The sequence below is a fragment of the Symphalangus syndactylus genome, chromosome 2 (genome assembly GCF_028878055.3).
Source record: "Symphalangus syndactylus isolate Jambi chromosome 2, NHGRI_mSymSyn1-v2.1_pri, whole genome shotgun sequence".
In the NCBI taxonomy this organism is placed as follows: Eukaryota; Metazoa; Chordata; class Mammalia; order Primates; family Hylobatidae; genus Symphalangus; species Symphalangus syndactylus.
In genome coordinates, this window is record NC_072424.2 from 35,175,118 (window position 1) to 35,189,728 (window position 14,611).

The following is a 14,611-nucleotide window of genomic DNA, read 5'->3' on the forward strand; positions in this document are numbered from 1 at the left end:
TAAAATCACCTTTTGCTGTTTAAACATATCTTATTCTCCTATGTTAAGTATTCTTCTAAACTAGTTTAAATTATAAAAACAAAAAAACTAATACTACCAAAGGAAAAAAAATCAAACTATATGGAAGACTATGAAGTAAAAACTAAAAGTTGCCTTCTTCTCCACCTGCTCCTTCTCTAATTTCAGTTCAGCCACTGAGAGTTTCTTACTTTAACTTTACTTCCTTAACACTTTTTTTTTTTTTTTGAGATGGAGTCTCGCTCTGTTGCCTAGGCTGGAGTGCAGTGGCACAATCTCAGCTCACTGCAACCTCAGCCTCCCGGGTTCAAGTGATTCTCCTGCCTCACCTTCCTGAGCAGCTGGGACTACAGGCAAGTGCCACCACGTCTGGCTAATTTTTGTATTTTTAGTAGAGACGGGGTTTCACCATGTTGGCCAGGCTGGTCTTGAACTCCTGACCTTAAGTGATCCGTCCACCTTGCCTCCTAAAGTGTTGGGATTACAAGCGTAAGCCACCGCGCCTGGCCTCCATAACACTTTTCATTATTCCTCTCATCTCCTCTCTGCATACCTGTATGCATGCAGTCCTAGGACCTCCCTGTAGCTACCTGTGATACTGGACAGCAAATGGACCACAATTGGAATCAAGAAAATATAGGCTCAACATTTCTTACTGCCTGATTTGAGAAATAGGTTCCAGCTTTCTTGGGATCCAGGTGCATAAAGTCAACCACGCCTGTGAAGAATGTGAGGAAGTTTAGCGTAAGGCCAAATGGAGTCACCTAGAAATAAACAGAACAAGTTATAAAAAGAAGTTATTTGAAAGAACCAGGAATGTGAGACACTGCTCACAGTAAACACTCAATGCCATATTATCCCTAACTGTGTATCTCTCCTCTCCCAGCTAACTCTTATCAATCTTTTCTTCCTATAAAAATAACTGGCAGAACAATTCCTGCACTGGCTGTTTCCTTCCTTAGTAGGCTCACCTCCCTTCCAGCTAAGAGAGGACATCAGTCCTCCCACTCTCTGGGAGTCCTCCATGGGATGGAAGGAGCTTTGTACATGTATCCTTGGGGAACTGCCAGCCTGACAACTGGAATAGATTGTTACTAACTTAGATATTTGCCCAGTATAGGAAGGTAAAACTCAAATGCTTGCAAAAGGGAGATACTGACCATAAGCAAGCCAAGTCACCCTTATAGAGTCACCAAAAAGTGAAAAGTGACAATCTCCTCAAAAGATAGTGGTGAGGGAGATGAATGAAATCAGAGAACTAAGTCCTCTCTCTTACCTCCCCGGAAAATACGAAACCTATTATCTGGGAAAACTTTTACCAGAATCAAAAAACAGGAAAAGTGCAAATTCTGAAAATGTCAATTAAATTCTAAATATCATGTAAATATTCTCATGTCAATTAAATTCTAAATATCATGTAAATATCCAGCCCCTTTCTCGTACTCATTCTGGGGCAGCCAGACTTAGACCCTCGTGGGCGGAGACTGCCAGATCCTTTCTAGAGAAATCTAACACGCCAGAGAAGACCTATAACAATCACATTAGGAGGCTGCCCAAATTAAATCAGCTAGTCCTGTTCCTGACAGGAAAGTTAAACAGTCAACAAGAAGGCGGGCACAGTGGCTCATGCCTATAATCCTAGCACTCTGGGAGGCTGAGGCAGGTGGACCAGCTGAGCTCAGGAGTTTGAGACCAGCCTGGCCAACACAGTGAAACCGTGTCTCTACAAAAATACAAAAATTAGCCAGGTGTGGTGGTGGGTGCCTGTAGTCCCAGCTACTCGGGAGGCTAACGCAGGAGAACCACTTGAACCTGGATGGCGGAGGTTGCAATGAGCCGAGATCATGCCACTGCACTCCAGCCTGGGTGACAGAGCAAGACTCTGTCTCAAAAATAAATAAATAATTATAAAAATTATAAAAATTAAAAAAACAGTCAACAATCCCACACAGGCACATAGACTTGCTCACAGTTTTTTAGTACCTCACTCATAATATGGCAATCTAAACAAAAACTTCCTAGAGAATTGGAAGTTAAAGTTGAAAGGCTCTCCCAGGATGCTTCTGGATAATGTGCCACAGTAAAACAAGGGAGTAAACCCAAAAAGAAGAATACATGGGACCAAAGAAGGCTCCAATACAGACAGAGGAGACAGCAAAAGGGAAGTCCTAGGATACCGGCTATGCAGGAGCCCTACAGAGCAACTAGTCCATCCTAGAGCACGAGGACATTAAAAAGGGTTCTAGGTGGGAGGAAAAAGAAACTAGTAGTTTACTTAAAGGGTTTGAAAGCATGCAGAACTGTAGTGAGTGGAAAATAAGTTGAAGGTATAGGAAAAAATACTGATAGGAAGAGAATTTCGTAAATGACAAAAACAAAGCTGACTGCTTTCCAAGGGAAAAAAGCTGTTCAAGGTCATAGTAGGCCAGGTGTGGTGGCTCACACTTGTAATCACAGCATTTTGGGAGGCCCAGGCAGGCAGATCACTTAAGGTCAGGAGTTTGACACAAGCCTGGCCAACATGGTGAAACCCTGTCTCTACTAAAAATACAAAAACCAGCTGGGTGTGGTGGTGCATGCCTGTAGTCCCAGCTACTTGGGAGGTTGAGGCAGTGGGATCACTTGAATCCGGGAGGCAGAGGTTGTAGTGATCCGAGATCGTGCCACCGCATGCTAGCCTGGGCAACAGGGCGAGCCTCCATCTCAAAAAAAAAAAGAAAGTCATGCTAGTATGCTGGGCAAGGTCACTCATGCCTGTAACCCCAGCACGTTGGGACGCCAGGGTGGGAGGATCACTGGAGCTCAGGAGTTCAACACCAGCCTGGGCAACATAGTAAGACTTCATCTCTATAAAATATATATATACATATTTTTGTTTGTTTGTTTGAGACGGAGTCTCGCACAGTCACCCAGGCTGGAGTGCAGTGGCACAATCTCGGCTCACTGCAAGCTCCACCTCCTGGGTTCATGCCATTCTCCTGCTCAGCCTCCCAAGTAGCTGGGACTACAGGCACCTACCACCACGCCCAGCTAATTTTTTGTATTTTTAGAGAGATGGGGTTTCACTGTGTTAGCCAAGATGGTCTTGATCTACTGACCTCGTGATCAGCCCGCCTCAGCCTCCAAAGTGCTGGGAAAATATATATATATATTTTTTAATTAAAAAAAGAGAGACCAAAATCCTTTCTACCTTGATAAAAAGTTAAAACTCAATGCCCTAAGATTGAAAAATCAAGAGATACCAGCAGAAGCTTATTACTCAAAAATATGCAGAGAAATTTCAAAAGATAAGCTAAAAGAGTTAAAGATGGAGGTTATGATGGATAAGTTCTTCATTATAAACCTTTTAATTCCATTTGACCTTTTAGATCAGCACTGTCCAACAGAAATACAATGCCAGTCACACATGTAATTTTAAGTTTTCTAGCAGTCACATTTTAGAAACTACAAAGAAACAAAAGACTTTTTAGTATAGTTTTTTAACCTAATATATCCAAAATATTATCATTTCAACAAGTGACACTGGCCACATGTGAAGTGCTCAACGGGCATAAGTGACTAGTGACCACCCTTATCAGACAGTAGTTTTAGACTTTATGCATTTAGTATTTTGAAAAGAATTATTTTTATTTTAAAAAGCAGTAGTAGCAATGAACAGCTTACCTTCTGTACCTGAGCTTTGACCACCAGTCCTGGTAGCAAGTTATTAAGGTTCCAGCTCTGCTCTTCAGTAGCAATGGCAGTAGAAACCTCTGAGTGACCAGTAGACAGACTAACAACTCCTCCGTTGCCTTTCACCTTTTCAACGATGCAGTTCAGGTACTGACCCACCTTTAGTTTAGCACCTGTAAGCCCAGACCCAGACCCCAAAAGGAAAAATGTCTCTATGAGAAGGACTTTTAACGTGGGCCCAAGTAATACTTGAAAAGACCCATGGCCTACCTGCCCAGTTAGCATCAATTACTCCCCACATTCCCAATCTCTAAGGGGCCAACTACAAGAAGGAAACAAAGTTATCCTAATTGATCTAGAATTCAATTACCACACAAAAATACACAAGCCAGGAGACTGCTGGTTCAGAAGCCATGGGGGCCCAAATTGCAGTGGAATCTTCCAGGTTAGAAAAACTGACACTGTTCCATCAGATCTTAGTGAGACCCTGCCACTCGCTGGCCCTTCACACATCTTTCCTTTCCTATTAACTAGGATTAAGTGCTGGTTTTACCAAAGCCACAGCACCTTCAGGGTCACCATTCTGTCATGTTTCTCATCAAAATGGCACTTAAATATAATCCCCACATGTACCACCTCACCACCATGTACTGGCCCCTTTTCTTGCCCTCACCTTTGTTCTTCTGTCTGATGTACTCCTGGGCTTTCAGCAGTGGCAGAAAAGCTCTGGTCCCATCAACACCAATGTCCACTAGGTAGCCATGGTCTTCCAGGCTGGATACGGTACCTGTAAGTAGCTGGGGAAGAGAAAGTAGTCCCAAAAGTTCCAATTCAAAGGTAATGGGACACACACAAAACATCCAAACTTGAAAGTTCCTGCCACTAAGCTCACACTCTGCCACTATCCCACCCCCACATTAAACTTTAAGCCACAATCCCACTAGACGGCAGACATCAAATTCAATACTTCCAAGCTTGAAGGAGCTGAGGGTTGCCAGGCAATGACGAATGTTTAACACAGCTGAATGATGGAACGATATAGAAGAGCCTCTTGCCTCGAGTGGTTTCAAAAGATAGCAGACTTTCGGCCAGGCACGGTGGCTCACGCCTGTAATCCCAGCATTTTGGAAGGCCGAGGCAGGCAGATCACTTAAGGTCAGGAGTTTGAGACCAGCCTGGCCAACATGGTGAAATCCCGTCTCTATTAAAAATACAAAAATTAGCCAGGCATGGCACCTGTAATCCCTGCCTCAGGAGGTTGAGGCAGAAGAATTGCTTAAACTCAGGAGGCAGAGGTTGCAGTGAGAAGAGATCATGCCACTGCACTCCAGCCTGGGCAACAGAGTAAGGCTGTCTTTAAAAAAAAAAGATGGCAGATTTTTACATTATGCAAACAGAAATGAACTGCTAGACCCTGCAAGGGCACTCCCAGAGCCAGGACTACGGACAGAATCCAGTACTACCCTTCTAACTGTCATAGTATGTCTTTCCTGAGCACCTCCAAGACATTAAAAAAATACTGCTAGCAGGGCATGGTGGCTCATGCCTGTAATCCCAGCACTTTGGGAGGCCAAGGCAGGTGGATCACCTGAGGTCAGGAGTTCGAAACCAGTCTGGACATGGTGAAACCCCCGTCTCTCCTAAAAATAAAAAAATTAGCCGGGCATGGTGGTATGCACCTGTAATCCCAGCTACTGGAGAGGCTGAGGCAGAAGAACTGCTTGCACCCAGGAGGTGGAGGTTGCAGTGAGCCAGGATCACTGCACTCCAGCCTGGGCAACAAAGCAAGACTCCATCTCAAAAACAAAAATACTGCCAATCTCCTTCATGTTACATGGGAAGCAGTGTGGCTCTGAAACTTACTAGCTATCTGGTCTTTGGTAAGTCACTTAAACCTTTCTGAGTCCATTTTTTCAAATGTATAAGGAATAATATCAATCTGCCTCACAGGGTTGCTGTGAGAATTTCATCAAAGTGCCCAAAACGTCACCTGTCATATAGTAGGCTCTTGACATTTTTCAATTTCCTGCAATTTAACTTACTTTTATTCCTTTTTTTTTTTTTTTTTTTTGAGATGGAGTCTCGCTCTGTTACCCAGGCTAGAGTGCAATGGCACAATCTTGGCTCACTGCAACCTCCGCCTCCTGGGTTCAAGTGATTCTCCTGCCTCAACCTCCTGAGTAGCTGGGATTACAGGCGCCCGCCACAATGCCCAGCTAATTTTTATATTTCTAGTACAGACAGGGTTTCACCATGTTGGTCAGGCTGGTGTCAAACTCCTGACCTTGTGATCTGCCTGCCTTGGCCTCGCAAAGTGCTGGGATTACAGGCGTGAGCCACCACACCCGGCCGCTTTTTATTCCCTTTTTATCCAACTAAATCCTACCAAACTTTCTAGGCCTTTCCTAAACCCTACTGCTTCTAACCAACATTGCAAAGATCATATTGATCTCCATCCTCTTAATTACAAGAGCACTTATATTATCTACATGAGTGTAAATTTACTCTTTTGTACCTACTAGACTTGCAGGCTCTGAGCCAGGACTAACATCTCCTGAATCTCCACAGGACTGAACACAAAGTAGTGAGATATCCAATACAGCTGATAGACTAACTTAGCTGACTACCCCGTCACCTGCTTTCAGAGAGCAGCTTTCAAGCATTCTACACAAATGCCAGAAGCCTTTGTAAAAGACCGAATCTGTGAGGAAATTTCAGTAAGTAAGGCACTATGAGGAACTCCTTCTCACCATCACCAAGTCTCCTGCTAAGGCTTCCCGGAGGCATTTTTCTTTGCCACCAGTGAAATTTGGACTTGCTTAGCAGGGCACGGTGGCTCACGCCTGTAATTCCAGCACTTTGGGAGGCCAAGGCAGGCAGATCACCTGACGTCAGGAGTTCGAGACCAGCCTGACCAACATGGAGAAACCCAGTCTCTACTAAAAATATACAATTGCCTGGGCTTGGTGATGCATGCCTGTAACCCCAGCTACTCAGGAGACTGAGGCAGGAGAATTGCTTGAACCCAGGAGGTGGAGGCTGTGCTGAGCCGAGATCACACCATTGCTCTCTAGCCTGGGCAACAACAGCAAAACTCCGACTCAAAAAAAAAAAGAAATTTGGACTTGCTTTCTCTTTTCTCTTCTCCAATGTAATGATTAGGTTCAAGTCTTCAATGTCCATTAAGTACCCAAAGAACCCAAGAGACCTTCCTTCTAGAAAAAGAACCACTCCTATGTGTAACAGTTGAGCTGAAAGTAAAAGGTTGCCTAGACCACGCTCCCTCGGAGGCAGGGAGAAGGCACATTGCCACTCTTCCTCCCCGACCCTAGATACCTACCATGCCAGGCTTCAGGGCCTCAGCACTCAGCACTCTGTTGACATTTTTGGGGTTCAGAGACAGCTTGACACTCTTCTTGCCCCTGTCTGTGATGCCTAGACTGCTCACCACACATCTTACCAGCATTCCAGGTGAGAAAAGTTCAGGCAAGTGAAGTAGGTCCTGCATAACACAAATGAGAAAGACCTGATACACACCCTTCTCCTGAACCAAAAATCCATTACCCAGCTTTGGCTCAGTGACTTCTCATCCTCAGACCCCAAAGAACCCAAAAGGTGAGTGAGGAATAACCCCCCATCCACAAAGGAAGTTGGGTCTGTGGCCTAGCCAGTCTTGAATTTCGGCATAAGGCCTTCAAATATTTCCACGTAACTGGCATGTAAAATGACTTGTCAAAAGAGTTGTCTACACTTTCTGCCTCTACTTCATCTCTTACTCACTCTTTGGCTCACTGCAATCTGCTTTCCACCCCTCTCACTCCACCACTTTATCTCCCCACAGAATCACCAATGAGTTCCATATTGTTAAATCCAGTGGTCAGTTTTGCAGTCTCTTACATGACCATTAAAAAGCACTTGAGGGTTGGGTGTCGTGGCTCATGCCTGTAATCCCAGCACTTTGGGAAGCTGAGGCAGGCAGATCACCTGAGGTCAGGAGTTTGAGACCAGCCTGGCCAACATGGTAAAACCCTGTCTCTACTAAAAATACAAAAATTAGCTGGGTGTGGTGACATTTGCCTGTAGTCCCAGCTACTCAGGAGGCTGAGCCAGGAGAATTGCTTGAACCTGGGAGCTGGAGGTTGCAGTGAGCTGAGATCATGCCACTGCACTCCAGCCTGGGCGAAAGAATGAGACTCCATCTCAAAAACAAACAAACAAACAAAAAAAAAAATCATAGGTCAGGATGATGGCTCACACCTATAATCCCAACACTCTGGAAGGCTGAGGCGGGTGGATCATCTGAGGTAAGGAGACGAGCCTGGCCAACATGGTGAAACCCTGTCTCTACTGAAAATATAAAAATTAGCTGGGTGTGGTGGCGGGCACCTATAATCCCAGCTACTGGGGAGGCTGAGGCAGGAGAATCGCTTGAACCCAGGAGATGGAGGTTTCAGTGAGCTGAGATCACGCCACTGTACTCCAACCTGGGCAACAGAGTGAGACTCTGTCTCAAAAACTGAAAAATCATGATCATCTCTCCTAATCCAGGTCCCCTTCAGGGTTTCCTATCTCAGGATGTCATGAGCAAGCATCAACTCATGCACAACAGAAACCTAGAACTCAGCCCTGACACCTCTATCTGCCCCACCACCCATATTGAATTTATCACCAAGCAATGACTTTGCCTCCTCAGTCCTCAGGAAATCCTGAACCCAGGTCACCATCAATCTCAGGACGTGAACCACTACAAGAGCCTCCTAACTTGTCTCTAAGCAACTTCTCATGCCTCTTCAATCTACATGCTATGCTGTTCCCCAATGAGAACATTTCAAGGACTTCCCATTGATTCTAGAATTTAAAAACAATTCTTAAAATGGTCTACAAGGCTGCATATGCCCTGGCCCCCATTCAGGCTCTCCTGCCCATCTCACATCACACTCTCTCTTGCTCTCCTTACCTAGCCATACTAGCCTTCTCTCTGTTATATATCACATTGCTTCTGCCTGAACGCCTTTCCTTCTTTATCTAGGGAACCCTAATTCTTTAGATCTCAGCTTAAGCATCCCTTCCCCAACAAAGTTTTCCAGGCTCCCAGACTTAGTCAAAAATTCCTTTATGATAAACTCTCATGGGACCTTGCACCTTCCCTTCTTAGCACCTGGCAAAGTTGTAATTTTAAATCTATTTGTGTTCCACTTATTTTCAATAACAGGCTTCATTTGGATTTCCCTTACCTTCAGAGGTTGTTCTTGTGTCACCTGTTCGTTCAGCTTTTTGGTATAGGCATCACAGATTTCAGTGACTTGCACAAACCCCTTGAGGCCATTGGGGAGACTAATCACCAGTTCCAGTTCATTCACCTCTTTCACGCAACCCAAAATCCGCATTCCCTCACACAGGGACTAGAAGAGAAAAAGTGAAATGTGTACAATAAGGACAGGAACAACAATAGGGAAGGTTGGAAGGTCTGGCTTCTAGTCTCAATTTAAAAGCTATAAGGCCGAGCACAGTGGCTTACGCCTATAATTCCAATACCAGGAGGACTGCCTGAGCTCAGGAGTTCGAGACCAGCCTCGGCAACATAGTTTCTACAAAAAAAAAAGATTAGCCAGGCATAGTGGTACATGCCTGTAGTCGCAGGTACTCTGAGGTGAGTGGATCGCTTGAGCTAGGAGGTTGAGTCTGCAGTGAGCCGTGATCACACTGCTGTACTCCAGCCGTGGCAACAAAGTGACACCCTATCTCAAAAAATAAAGATAAAAAATAGGCCGGGTACAGTGGCTCACGCCTGTAATCCCAGCACTTTGGGAGGCCAAGGCGGGTGGATCACCTGAGGTCAGGAGTTCGAGAGCAGCCTGGCCAACATGGCAAAACCCCGTCTCTACTAAAAATACAAAAATTAGCCGGGCATGGTAGCAGGTGCCTGTAATTCCAGCTACTCGGGAGGCTGAGGCAAGAGAATCACTTGAACCTGGGAGGTGGAGGTTGCAATGAACTGAGATCATGCCACTGCACTCCAGCCTGTGCAACAAGAGTGAAACTCTGTCTCGAAAATAAAAAAACAAAAATAAATAAAAAATAAAAATCTACAGGAATTTTATAAATGAAAAGAAATACACATGTGTACATACCAGTGAACTTCTCAAATATCTGACCGAGCACTGTAAAAGGCGTAGATTATACAACAGTGTTAACAGCACTGGGATACCGGAGGACACCTTTGCCTTTTACATTATTCTGAGCAACCCAAACTCAAATGCCTGGCAGACAACACAATGAAGGAAGCCAGCTAGAGGAGACAATGGCAGTCTGGAGTGACCATGCCAGGTCTAAAGGGCACAACCACTACTCAGCTCCTTGTCATTACAAACATGAGGGAATACGGGCCTTGTGCTGTCAGTACTTTCAAATTTTTACAAGAAGCCAGAAATCCCATTTTCATGTAAAAACAATTTTTAGTTTTCGGCCAGGTGCCGCGGCTCACGCCTGTAAGCCCAGAATCCCAGCACTTTGGGAGGCGGAGGTGGGCGGATTACGAGGTCAGGAGATTGAGACCATCCTGGCTAACATGGTGAAGCCCCATCTCTACCAAAAATACAAAAACTCAGCCAGGCGTGGTGGCGGGCACCTGTAGTCCCAGCTACTCGGGAGGCTGAGGCAGGAGAATGACGAGAACCCGGGAGGCGGAGCTTGCAGTAAGCAGAGCAGAGATGGCGCCACTGCACTCCAGCCTGGGCAATTGTGCGAGACTCTGTCTCAAAAAAAAAAAAAAATTTTAGTTTTCTAATGTTGGCACCAAGTCTAACAATTTTTTTTATCATATAGAACAAAATATTGACTTTGAATCTAGCCAAATCTGAATGTTCCCCTTCAAAGTTATTTAACTTTTCTTTTTTTACAACTAACATATATTGGTGTTATCATCTAAAAATGTAAGGAAGTCTGGCTGCGGTGGCTCACGCCTGTAATTCCAGCACTTTGGGAGGCCGAGGCGGGCAGATCACGAGGTCAGGAGTTCCAGGCCAGCCTGATCAACATGGTGAAACCCGTCTCTATTAAAAATACAAAAATTAGCTAGGCGTGGTGGAACACCTATAATCCCAGCTACTCAGGAGGCTGAGGCAGGAGAATCACTTGAACCCAGGAGGCAGAGGTTGCAGTGAGCCGAGATCACACCACTGCACTCCAGCCTGGGCAACAGAGTGAGATTCCGTCTCAAAATAAATAAATAAATAAATAAAATAAAATAATTTAAAAATAAAAAAATAAAAAATAAAAATGTAAGGAACACAGTCAGACCACTTCAATTCTTGGAAACGGGTTTCACATCTATGAAATGAATGGGTAAGATTAGAATGACCGCTAAAGCTACTGTCCGTTCTAACCTCTGAATACATCAGAACTCAAGTCCTGTGAGGACACAAACAAGCCCGCGGCAGCTTTAAACAAAAAAAAAGGGGGCAGGCACGGTGGGTAGCTCACGTCTATAATCCCAACACTTTGGGAGGCTGAGGCAGGAAGATTGCTTGAGCACAGGAGTTCGAGACCAACCTGGGCAAAAGAGCAAGATCCAAGCCCTACAAAAGATTTAAAAATTAGCTGGGCATGGTGACACACACCTTCAGTAGTCCCAGTTGCTCAGGAGAAGCTGAGGCAGGAAGATTGCTTGAGCCCAGGAGTTCAAGGCTAAAGTGAGCTATGATCATGCCACTGCATTCCAGCCCGAGCAACAGAGTCAGGCCTGTCTCTGGAAAATAATAAATAAATACAAAGAAAAAAAGATTCCTGGCATCGGTTAGCAACAGAAGGAAATCATCCTCACTCCTTAGCATATATTGCAAGAATCTCTATACACACACGCATGAAATATAATATATTAAGGGGAAAATGGAATTAAGGGAAACAAGAAGGAAAGAAGAAAGAAAGAACACACACAAACTTAAGCAACCAAGGTCAATTGTTTAAATGAAAACCAACTTTAACAAACCTCAACACTAAGGATTTCAAACTTCTCTCTTGCGGACTTGATGCTTTCTCTCTTTTCGATTTTCAACTTTTTTGTTTTTGCTGGCCCCTTCTGGCTCTTTTTTCTTTTGGTGGATCCCTCTTCAGTAGAAATCTAGAAGCAGGTAGGGGGAACCCACAAAGACTCAAAAGAATAAGAAGCAATCTGACTTTTCTCTTCTATTTCAGGTCATCACTCACCTTGCTTTGTTACTCCTTCACTCCACCCTACCCCATCCCACTCCCAGTTGTTCCTTTAATTCTTGCTTAAAAAAAAAGGGGTGGGGGGGGCCACCAATGCTCCCTCTGCCCAAGGTCTGAGAAGCCTCCTTCATGTTCCCAAAGTCTCTTCTCTCTTGCGTTCTTCCTCTTAACTGGGATGAACACTGGGGTTCCCCAGTTTGAGAAGCAATGTAGAATAGTGCATGAAAATGGACACCGGAGTTACACAGACCCAAGTTAAATTCTCATCTTTTCCACCATAACAAGCTATGTGGTTTCAGCTAAATTATATAAAGTCTAGGCACAGTGGCTCATGCCTGCAATCCCAGCAGTTTGGGAGGCCAAGGCGGGCAGATCACTTGAGATTAGGAGTTCAAGACCAGCCTGGCCAACAGGCTGTATTTTTTTTCCACTAAAAATACAAAAAAATTTAGCCAAGCATGGCAGCACACACCTATAGTCCCAGGTACTCGGGAGGCTGATACAGGAGAATCGCTTGAACCAGGAAGTGGAGGTTGCAGTGAGCTGAGATCACAACACCACACTCCAGCCTGGGCGACAGAACAAGACACTGTTCCTCATCATGGAATTGCAATCACTGCTTCATAGTACAGTTGAAAAGATTACATAATATAGACCTAAAGCCACACACTCAAATGTTAGTTCCCTTTCCCCAAGCATTTGGAGCACAGCCTAGTCTAGGTGAAACTGTGAAGTCTAATGCAAATTCTGACCATTACATACGGCAAGGAATCCCTGTAAAAATGCAATGATCGGTCAGGCACAGTGGAACATGCCTGTTGTTCCAGCTACTCAGCAGGCTAAGGAGGGAGGATCGACTGAGCCCAGGAGTTTAAGTCCAGCCTGGGTAACAGAGTGAAACATCATCTCTCCCCATCTCTTGAAAAAACAACAACAAAAACATCAGCTGGGTGCAGTGGCTCACACCTGTCATCCCAGCACTTTGGGAAGTCAAGGTGGGCAGATCATCTGAGGTCAGGAGTCTCAGACCAGCCTGGCCAACATGGTGAAACCCCATCTCTAACAAAAATACAAAAATTAGTCAGGTATGGTAGCAGGCACCTGTAATCCCAGCTACCCATGTCACTGCACTTCAGCATGGGCAACAGAGTAAGACTCCGTCTCAAAAAAAAAAAAAAAAAAACTGCTTCCTCTCCATCCTTAATCAACATGGCAAAGAGTGTCTAAGAACAAGGAACAGCACTTTATTTATTTTGTTTGTGTGTTTTTTGAGACAGAGTCTCACTCTGTCGCCCAGGCAGGAGAGCAGTGGCACAATATTGGGTCACTGCAACCTCTGCCTTCTTGGTTCAGGCAATTCTCATGCCTCAGCCTCCCAAGTAGCTAGGACTACAGGTGTACCACCATGTCCAGCTAGTTTTGGTATTAGTATAGACAGGGTTTCACCATGTTGGCCAGGCTGGTCTTGAATTCCTAGCCTCAAGTGATCCGCCTGCCTCGGCTTTCCAAACTGCTGGGATTACAGGCATAAGCCACTATGCCCAGCTAACAACAATACTTTAATACTAAATGCCAAGCTTCAAAAGATCCAGCCTTGTGGTGGTATGGCCTCTCTAAATGAGTTAAATTTATAGAAGTAGACTTCAACGCAAAAAAAAATCTGGAAAAATAACACATTCTCAAATAAGGCTCATTTTTCACAAGACACTAGGGTAAAGTTTCCAGTGAGTGTCACCAAACAAACATACTACTTACATCAAATAAGTTGTCTTGTTCAACTGACTGCTGGAAAGCTTTCTCTGGTTTGTGGATCTTTCTTGTACCTCCTCGGGGGAAGCTTTCTTCCAGGTTTGCCATGTTTGGATCTCCTAAAAACAATGCAAAGGATAATGGTGACATGTTGCCTTGGTAGCAGATTTCAGAAAGATGTGATCAACGGGCAAGAGACAGAACGTTCCAGCAATATGCTAGACAACATTCAGGACTACAACATAGATGGTTTAGATGTCAGGCCTGGAATAATCCATACTTCATCTTTCCAAAGGTCTCTGCTTCAAAATCACAAGTCCACCCATCTTCTTCCAGAAAAAGAAGTTATAGATTCAATGTAGTAAATACTCACTAAGCAGCTACAGTTAAGTCAGAGATACACTGTAGCTCTATAGATGCATATATAATCCTCTGCCTTCAAAGAATATGCACACTTTTTGGAAGATAAACAATTATGCAAGTAACTTAAAATGCAAATCAGATTATAAATGATCACAAAGATGTAGGAAGGGATAAGGCAATGTAGGAAGGGATAAGCAAAGGAGGCAAGCTTCATAAAGAAGATCTTTTTTAGCTGAAGGGTAAAAGATGAACAGAAGCTTGACAGGTAGAAAGGGAATGTGAGAAAAGACATGGATGGGAAAAGCCTATTACTTCAATAAACACCAGCAATTTGCCTATCAAACAACTGCTCAAAGGCTTGCTGTTGTCTCTGAAATATTCAACTAGACCACTGGGAGATTAAAGGATAAAAATTGAAGTTAAATTTTAAAGGAGGCCGGGCACCATGGCTCACACCTGTAATGCCAGCACTTCGGGAGCCCGAGGCGGGCGGATCATCTGAGGTCAGGAGTTCGAGACCAGCATAGTCAACATGGCGAAACCCTGTCTCTACCAAAAATGCAAAAATTAGCTGGGCGTGGTGGCATGCGCCTAGTCCCAG

General features: G+C 44.5%; 1 protein-coding gene across 5 annotated transcripts in view; it reads right to left on the bottom strand.

Moving 5' to 3' along the window:
* PDCD11 (programmed cell death 11) overlaps nt 1–14,611 on the bottom strand; it is a 53,908-nt gene that overhangs the window by 38,346 nt on the left and 951 nt on the right. For all 5 annotated transcript variants that reach the window (XM_055250063.2, XM_055250056.2, XM_063626956.1 and 2 more), the window contains exons 2-8: nt 13,654–13,766; nt 11,678–11,809; nt 8,925–9,092; nt 7,031–7,192; nt 4,364–4,487; nt 3,682–3,863; nt 675–782 (exon numbers count right to left, since the gene is read on the bottom strand). In XM_055250063.2, coding sequence (XP_055106038.2) covers nt 675–782; nt 3,682–3,863; nt 4,364–4,487; nt 7,031–7,192; nt 8,925–9,092; nt 11,678–11,809; nt 13,654–13,755 — 978 coding nt within the window. In that variant the 5' untranslated portion in view covers nt 13,756–13,766. The remainder of the gene's footprint in view (nt 1–674; nt 783–3,681; nt 3,864–4,363; nt 4,488–7,030; nt 7,193–8,924; nt 9,093–11,677; nt 11,810–13,653; nt 13,767–14,611) is intronic.